Source organism: Nycticebus coucang, chromosome 23 (assembly GCF_027406575.1).
Source record: "Nycticebus coucang isolate mNycCou1 chromosome 23, mNycCou1.pri, whole genome shotgun sequence".
Lineage (NCBI taxonomy): Eukaryota > Metazoa > Chordata > Mammalia > Primates > Lorisidae > Nycticebus > Nycticebus coucang.
Genome location: NC_069802.1, coordinates 33252251 through 33261070, shown reverse-complemented (window position 1 = coordinate 33261070; position 8820 = coordinate 33252251). Strand labels below are relative to the sequence as shown.

At 46.6% G+C, this 8820-nt stretch overlaps 1 protein-coding gene across 4 annotated transcripts in view; it reads left to right on the top strand.

Moving 5' to 3' along the window:
- Positions 1–1439: 1439 nt before the first annotated feature.
- CC2D2A (coiled-coil and C2 domain containing 2A) overlaps positions 1440–8820 on the top strand; it is a 95588-nt gene continuing 88207 nt past the window's right edge. For all 4 annotated transcript variants that reach the window (XM_053577458.1, XM_053577457.1, XM_053577456.1 and 1 more), the window contains exons 1-2: positions 1440–1579; positions 7033–7093. In XM_053577458.1, coding sequence (XP_053433433.1) covers positions 7055–7093 — 39 coding nt within the window. In that variant the 5' untranslated portion in view covers positions 1440–1579; positions 7033–7054. The remainder of the gene's footprint in view (positions 1580–7032; positions 7094–8820) is intronic.

Sequence of the window (8820 nt, the reverse complement as noted above, 5' to 3'; positions counted from 1 at the left end):
TTTATAGAACATTCAACTCAAAACTAATGAATATACATTCTTCTCATCAGCACATGGGACGTTCTCCAAGATTGATCATATCTAAGCCAACAAAATTTGTTTCAACGAATTAAAAACAATCAAAATCATAACACATATTTTCTGAAACCACAGTGGAATAAAACTAGAAATCAATCCCAATCTTCATTTAGATGTGCACTTAACATCTACACTAAGTCATAGAAGTTAGACACCCTTCTACAGAATGAATCTTGTGTCAATGAAGAAATCAATATGGAAATCAAAAGATTCCTCAAACCGAACAACAAAGGGGACATAAGCCATCAGATTCCTGGAAATACATGACCTCCCAATACTCTATCAGGAAGAAATAGAAATCAAGAATGGACCAATAATAAGCAGTACACTTGAAGGAGTAATAAAAAATTTTCCAATGGAAGAAAGCCCAAGACCAGATGCGTTCACAGCTGAATTCTACCAGACCTACAAAAAGAACTGGTAGCCATCCTCCAGAAATTACTCCACAACACCAAGGAGAGAATCTTCCCTAACTAATTCTATGAAGCCATTATCACCTTAACACCAAATCCAGGAAAAGACACAACAAAAACACCGTAGACCAATATCCCTTATGAATGAAGATGATGCAAAAACCCTCAACAAAATACTAGAAAACCAAATTCAACAACACATCAAAATAATAATAATAATAATTCACCCCCAATCAAGTGGGCCTCATCCCATGCAAGGATGGTTTAAGACCCATACAGCAATAAATGTGATTCACCACGTAAACAGAAGCAAAAACAAAGATCAGATGATCTCAATAGACGCAGGAAAAGTATTTAACAAAATCCAACACTCTTCCATGATAAAAACCCTCAACGAACCAGGCATAGGAGGAACATAATTCAAATTTATAAAAGCTGTATATAAAACACACACACACCCCGAACATTATACTGAGTGGGGAAAGTGGAAAGCATTCCCCCTAAGAACTGAAACAGGACAAGGAGCCCACCATCACTACGGCCATTCAACATAGTACTGAAGGTCCCAACCAGAGCAATCTGGCAAGAGAAACAGATAAAGGGTATCCAATCAGGGGAAGAGGAGGGCAAACTATCACCTTTTACCAGCATTATGATCATGGATCTAGGAAATTCCAAGAACTCCGCCAAAAGATTCCTAGAATTAATAAATTAATTCAGCAAATTCTCAGGCTCTTACAGCTTGACTTAATTTCTGCCCAGCTTCCCCCAAATTTATTTATCCTTGTCATTCTCCCATAGGATGCACGCCTCTGCTTACCCACAATGCTTGTATTTCACCGCAAGAACTAACCTGTCACTTTAAAAGGAAAAAAAAGCCACTGAGTGACCTTCCTTAGGAACGGGTTGCTAAGCCGGTGTTTTTCTCCAGACAGGGCTGCAGCTTTCCGGGGAGGAGCCCGAGGGAGTCTCCAACACTCAGCCTTTCCCTTTGGACCCTTGGAGAAGCTTCGGGGACAGGATTGGCTCTTTCCACTTCCATCCCGGAAAGCAGAATCTGCAAAGTGCCTTTTGTAAAGTTTCTGAAGGTAAATCAGTCATTAACGGGACCAGGGCTGTAGCTGGGGTTTCCTGTTTTCAGTGGCGGGTGCTGGGAGCTCAGCCTCCCCCTGGGTACTTCTACACCACATGGCATGAATTGTAAATGTGGGGGTTGGAGATTCCCACCATTATTTACATTTTTACTTCCTGGATTATTAGTTGGTGGCTTTGATTTGAGCTGCTGTGTGGAGCCTGGTTTGCAAGAAATGTTAAGTCCAGTTCATCACAGCTCCGTAGTGGACCTCCTCTTAGGCCAAGTCTGTGAAACATGTGTTCCACGTTGCATTTCTGGTCCTTTTAATTCAAACTGGTTCAAAGGGGGAAGTATTAGTTACTGCAAACTTCACTTTGCTTGGCATTGGACAGATAAAGAAATCTTAACCTTGCTTTCCAAAAGACTTTCAGAAAAATCTAACTGGGTGCAGCTTAAGCTGATTATCTCCCTTCACTGCAGAGTGGCTGTGAAAGCTGATGAAGCGTCACAGGAAATACACGTCTGCATTGCATTTTCACAGAGGCTTTTTCATAAATGAATTCAGGGTTGTGTGTGTGTGTGGACATGTACGTGTACCCCAGAGTTCATTTAGAGAGTGATTAATTCAGTCATTCATCAAGCATCAACCGTGCACCAGGCAAAGTACTTAAGAGTGTGTGATAACAAATCAGACCAGTCAGAAGCTCAGAGTTTGCTAGAGAGACCTATAAGCAGATAATAATAGTGAGCTAAGTGTCATCAAAGATTTATTTTAAAAAAGAAAAACATTCAGAGCAGAGTAGAGCTATTTCCTCAGAGGGGCTACTTCCAGCAAGGGGCTTCCAGCACTTACTACATCGTGGAAATACATTGGCTGTGTGTCATCTGCCACTGCTCAAACATGGTCCTCCTGTGTACTCCTGGGGGGCAATATACAGCAGGCTGACTAAATGATTTAGTGAAGCTGTTTGCCACAAACCTTATGCTAAGGAAAGCGGCAGCTGTAATAACTTGTGGAGTAAGATGATGCCTCCAAAAGGCTGGATATGTCATCAACCTGGACTCCAGGTTTCCAAGGTGTAAGATGAGACCGTAAGTGCTCTTGGGGTGACAGGGGAAATGTTCACAGCTCCAAGGGCAGAAGGTTTCAGAAGCTCTGTAAATGGAATCAGCAAGAAGCTGGCCCAGGCCTGACTGGAAGGAGGGGTGAGGGGCAAGGACAGCTCGGGGTTGCAGGTTAGAAGTGAGGGGACCCGGCTGAAACATCACCGAAAGTCTTTCTCGGGGCTTCCTCTTCCTTCCTGCGAGCTGTTTTCCCTCCCCATCTCTTTCTCCACTTTCCCCCTCCGCTGTCACCTTTTCTTAATAATAAAACCTACCCATATTCAGAGGCTGGTGCATGCCTGGCGTTTCACCACACACGTACTATCATTCATCCCTTATAAACCGATCACCTTCGAGGTGCAAATTCACAGACAAAAAAACGTGTCTCAGAGGAAAGACCTGGCTCCCATATCACACAGCTGATAACCAGGGCTGGAGTTAGATAACCAGTTCCATGTAACTTTTGGCAAAGTCTTCACTCTTTCTTTAAACTCATGTTTTCATTGTTCCAAGGAAAATGTATATATCGTGTTTTAAGCAGCCAAAGTTGAGGCGTATTAGATGCAATGCTGACCCTTTACTATGGCTCATTCGTTTTCCCTACACCCTGGAGAATTCGTCACAGGGTCCCCTAGATACGGCTCTGATCTGCTCACAACTCTTAGGGACAGTCCATTTGCTCAGGTGAAAGTGTCAGTACTCTGCTTAGAGAAAGCGTTTCCTTTTCCGCACCAAGTAAAATAAATAAATCCCTGGCTTAGCTTAGCCTCTCTCACCGTGCAATACTTTGTGGCTTTCCATTGTAAATATTTCCAGAATAGTGGACTGACCTAGAAAATAGTTATGATGTCATGGCAAAAGTGAGAGTCGTGCTGAGATCAAGGGGGAGGGTGGCGTCGGGGAACATGCTGGAATCCCAAAGTCTTGGGGTCACATTCTGAATCTGACAGGTCCTACTAGCTATAACCTTGGGCAAATCACATTACCTATCACAGCCTCAGTCTCCTCAGGACGTAGTGAAGCAGGTGCTAGGAAGCTAGACGTGTTATTGTGATGAGTAAAGAAAACATATAGGAGGTATGACAATTAAGTTCACAAACTCATCCTAGATAAAGTGCTGCATCCCTCATTGCCGAATATCGCTACAGCCACCTTTAAAGTACTCCCTCGGGAAGCTACACGCTGATGCCAGCACCTAGCCTACATTGCAAAGCAATTTTGGAACTCTTTTTCTGGAATGACCATCAGAGCTGTCATTGTAGGGCACACAAAAACATGTAACAACAGTAATGAATGTCACTCAACACCAACACAGCTGTGAGACACTGCCATCCCAAGGGCGTGAAACTCACGGAGTGGTCTGCACAGGGCTGCCAATGTAAGCGCATGGTGCCAAGTTCGCAAATTTAATTGTCAGAAAGTGCAAAACATCTTAAGTGTGCAGCAAATCATGGCTATTCTGATGTCACCAGCAGGAATGCATTAACAAGTGCCCAGTGACTACGATGATGACAAGTTGCATATAAAGTCAGGCAGGATTGCTTTACCTTTTCTTAGCAACAGCGTTCACAGAAAAATAAAGTTGGGTGTCATGTGATTTCCTTAGAAACTCATTTGAAGGTAATAATCAGGAAAGAACGAAGAGGAAAGAAAAGAATCCTATTCCATTTTTCATTTTCTATTTCTACTTTTTTCTTTTACATACGGTATTTCTTTTAACTCAGAGAGAACCTATATTTTACTACTATGACAAGGGAAATATCTGCTACGACATTTTGCTGCTCTTTGGTTCCAGCTCGTCATGAGCAGAGTTGCCTCTTTCGAATTTCCTTTGCACACTCTCCCTCCTCGCGCTCTGGGGCACCTTCTCACCCCTCCCTTGGCTGCTTTTCTTATTTCCCTTTCTCTACTTTTTGTACCCTGGGAGGAGGTCTGTCTAGGAGGCAGTAGAGTTTTAGATGCTTCGTTTCTCCCTAACATGCTAATTCCCCCATTGGGTGAGGCCACCTGAGCACCTCGGATGAGCTGCTGAAATGACCCAGTTAAGATTTGGATCCCAGGGATATTAGGAAGAGCTTCCAATCTGCTGGTCTGTGCCTGCTGCTTCCCTCCACCCCCAACCCACCGTGTTCTCTCATGTAATCTTCACAGCAGCCTAAAAAGGGACAGTAGAGTTATAAAGACTCCTAGGACGTGTCATGGGGACGCCACCAACAAGTCCTGGCTTAGTCATTCATTGACAGATATACACTAGTGAGAATGGTGGTAAAGTCCTGGGCTCTGGGGGTAAATCATAAACAAAATGATGCTCCTGCCCTCTGCCATATTCTCATGGGGAGGGGCAGACAGTAACACACAAGTATATATGTTGAGCAGTGATAGTACTGTGAAAAAATAAATCTCATCATGAGGTAGTTAGGGAGTTTCAGATGAGGTTGGGGGGGTGGCTATCACTGTGTTGTGAAATTTCAGCACAGACCTGAGGGGCGTGGGAAAAGAGAGAGAAAGGCCGCATGCAAGTATCTTGGGAAGAGACTTCTAGGCAGAAGGAACGGCCATGCAAAGGTCCTGAGGCACAAGGATTCGAAATCACATAGGACCTTGTAGGCTTTGAGAGGTTTTTGGATTTTATGATGTTGACAAGCAGATGCCACTGGAGGATTCTGAGGGGAAGAATGTCACAATGGTCATGTCAGTTTTCAAAAGTCCACTCTGGCTTCAACACAGCAGGCAAGCAGTTGTGGGAAACCAAGATATGAGGAGTTCCTTTCAGGAGTCTTCCCAAGAGAGGCTGGTGCTTGACCGTGTGACAGTGGTGGAGGTGCTTAGAAGTGATTGGATCCTGACTCCATCTGAAGCCAACGCTGGCAGGGATAGAGCATGGTGTAACACGAGAAAGAGAAAGGGGAGCTAAGACTCTGCCAGGCTTTCGGCCTGAGCAAAGTGGATGCTGTGCATTGCCCCAGGAGAGCTGCAGCCCAGGCAGCCCGAGGGGAGGCAGGGGACTTCCCTGGGGCACACTAAGCCAAGTACGGGTGCTCCAAGGATTTGAGTGGGGAATTCCAGGCAGCTGTTTGAATCCAGGGTGTAAATTTAGCAGGTATTAGATGGTAGTTAAAGCCAAGAGGCGTGAGGAGATGTTCCGAGGAACGGGCACAGGCAGAGCCGAGCCAAGGCGCACTCCAGTATTTTGTGGTCTGGACGATGAAGAGAAACCAGAAAAGTGGGTGGAGAAGGAACAGTCCGTGGGCAGGAGGAAAACTGGGAAGAACGTATCCCAGAAGCCCAGAAGAAAGTCTCAAAAGGTAGTGAGGGGTCGCTTTCATCAAAAATGCCTCTGGCCGGTGCCTGTGCCTCATTGGCTAGGGCACCAGCCCCATGCTGAGGATGGTGGGTTCGAACCTGGCCCCCCAGTCAGCTAAAACAGCAATGACAGCTGCAACAATAAAAACAACCACAAAAGCGGGGCGTTGTGGTGGGCGCCTGTGGTCCGCACTACTGGGGAGGCTGCGGCAAGAGAATCGCTTAAGCCCAAGAATTGGAGATTGCTGTGAGCTGTGACGCCATGGCACTCTACCAAGGGTGACATAGTAAGACTCTGTCTCAAAAAAAAAAAAATGCCTCTGCAGGGTGGAGGAAGAAGAAGCTTGAGAATTGATCACCGGATGTGGCAATGCAGGGGGCGCTGGGGATACTGACAAGAGCAACGTCAGGGCAGAGTAGACCCCCCCACACACACGCACACACACAAACAGATTGGAAAGACAGGGAAGGTTTTTGAGAGATTCTCCTGTAAAGGTTGAAAATTCAAGCAACAGCTAGAGAGAGAAGTGAAGTGAAGGGAGGGAAGGCACAAGTGAGAGCACTTTTTGCGCTCAGGAATGAGCTGACGGCATGGGAATAAATGATCCCAGAGACAAAAGGCTGGGGGCTGTTGGAGTCAAACTCTGGAGGAGGGGATAAAATCAGGCAAGTGTGCCGCAGAGCGGGTGCCGGATGGGAGCGGGGGACGCTGGGGGGAACGTGACCCAGTGAGGCAGAGCAGAGGGGACACGGCAGCCTCCGTTTTCTCAATGCAATGAGAGGCACGATTCAGGGCAGAGAGTGAGGAAGGGCGAGAGAGGAGAAACTGTGAAGGAGTCATTCCAACCAAGGTCACCCACCTCCACGGCACGGTGACGCCATGGGGGCCCAGGGCAACGGCATCCTTCCTGGGGGGCTGCAAGCCTTCCTGGGGCGCAGGAAGTCCACTCACCTCTAACACTCACCCACCACCACGGCCCGCTTCCGGTGTGCCCACGATGACAAGAATGACGTTTCATGAGTTTCAACACACCTGCCTTTTTCATTGTTCTTTTTCAGTCAGGGATCCTTCACAGCCAAAATGAATCCCAGGGAGGAGAAAGTGAAGATAATTACAGAGGTAAGTGGCCGCTCAGAAGCCCCCTGTTGTGTGTGTGTGACCATCGATGTTATACCGCGTTTGTGAAGAGAACACAGTGTAACATTGAAGGCAGGCCAGTAACAGGAATTTAGCACACACACTAAGAGGAAAACTTTTAGACAAATTGAACTCGACAAAGTTTAACTGAGCAAAGAACAGTGTGTGAATGGGTCGGCTCTGTGGTGTCTGTTGGGGGGAACAACGTAAGTGACTGGTCACAGCCTGTGCTGCCTTATTCCAAAACCATCCGATGAGGATGAGTTGACCTGCGGCTGACGGAAGCTGAGCTGCTGTGAGTAGCTGAGACTCCGCTGTGTACAAAGATAGACAACTTGGTTCGGCTTTCAGCTGCTGCTCAGTCAGGCTGCAGTTTGGTGAGCAGGGACCCAGAGTAGGGCCACGTCCTCAGGCCAAATGTAGCTCAACTGAACACACACCTGCTAAAGGCACACAGAAGGGTGGGGTCGGGTGGGGTGGGGGTGGGCGGTCACGGGATACTGCCCTGCAGGCCCTCCCCATCATGCCTCTACCTGGAAGCGTTCTGTTCTGTCACCATTTAATAGACTGACACTTGGTGGCTCTAAGCAACTACCTACGACTGGACTGCAGTCTATCAGAAGCATACTGGTTTCTGAAGAAATTCAGAATGGAGATAACAATTGTAGATTATAACTGCTGATAAAATCCACTGTCCGTGGTGTCCTGCTAGTTCGAGCTCATTAAAGCAATGCCCAAGCCAGGGAAGGGAGGCGTCTACAGTCCAGAGATGACCGTGTAGAAGAGAGATTTTCCCTCTTCCTCCTACTTCTCCCCAGGCTCAAGGGCTCACCAGCTTGAAACCACAGAGACAGAAATAAGGTGATGTCTTGTCTCCAATGCGGGGCTTCAGAAAGACTGAGGGAACTCGTTATGAAACCATGCAGGCCAGCTTTAAGCAAGACATCAAGTGCTGACAGATCACATAAATCTTTATTTCTTTACTCATTCATGCAACAAATATGTCTGGAACCTCCAGTCCCTGGGGAGCGGGCCATGAACAGAGCCCCGCCCCTGGTGGAATTGACATTCCATCTCCTTTGAAGCCCCACTGGAGGACTTTTGAAGTTCAAGCATCAAAACATTATTGGAAAGCAAAAGATGACATAGACGTCTCACAAGTCCCTTCTAAGCCGGTAAAAACTAAGAACTGAATTAAGAAGCAGGCAGATACGTCGCAGTTGCACACCTCAATATTCTTATCATCTTGAACCTAGGTGGGTGAATCCCTGAGCTAAGAACATCCCCGATCTGGCAGGCCCTGGAGAAGGCCAGAGGGGGACGATGCTTCTACTCAGAGGATGACTCTGACAGGTCAGGGCCAGGGACCAAGAAAAGCCCAACCAAGCCCACTCTCTGGCTGGGATCCCAGTTCCCAGCTCTGTAATTGAAGTTCACATCAACCCTAACCCCATTGCCCAAGGGGATCTGGAGAAGCTGTAGTCTTGTCCAGAAACCTATATGATCTGTCTTTAAAATCTTACATCTTTAAAATCCGTGCTTCGTGTTCCAACTTTGTTTCAGTATATAAAATTCCCAGTTTTAGGTGGAACCCCCCCCCAGTCTAATAAATTAGCTGTGCCAGTGTGAGGTTCTGCGTTTATCTTGAATGTCGCACTCACCCCGAGGCACTCATGCCCCATTTATAAAATTCTAGGGCTAGAAAGTTT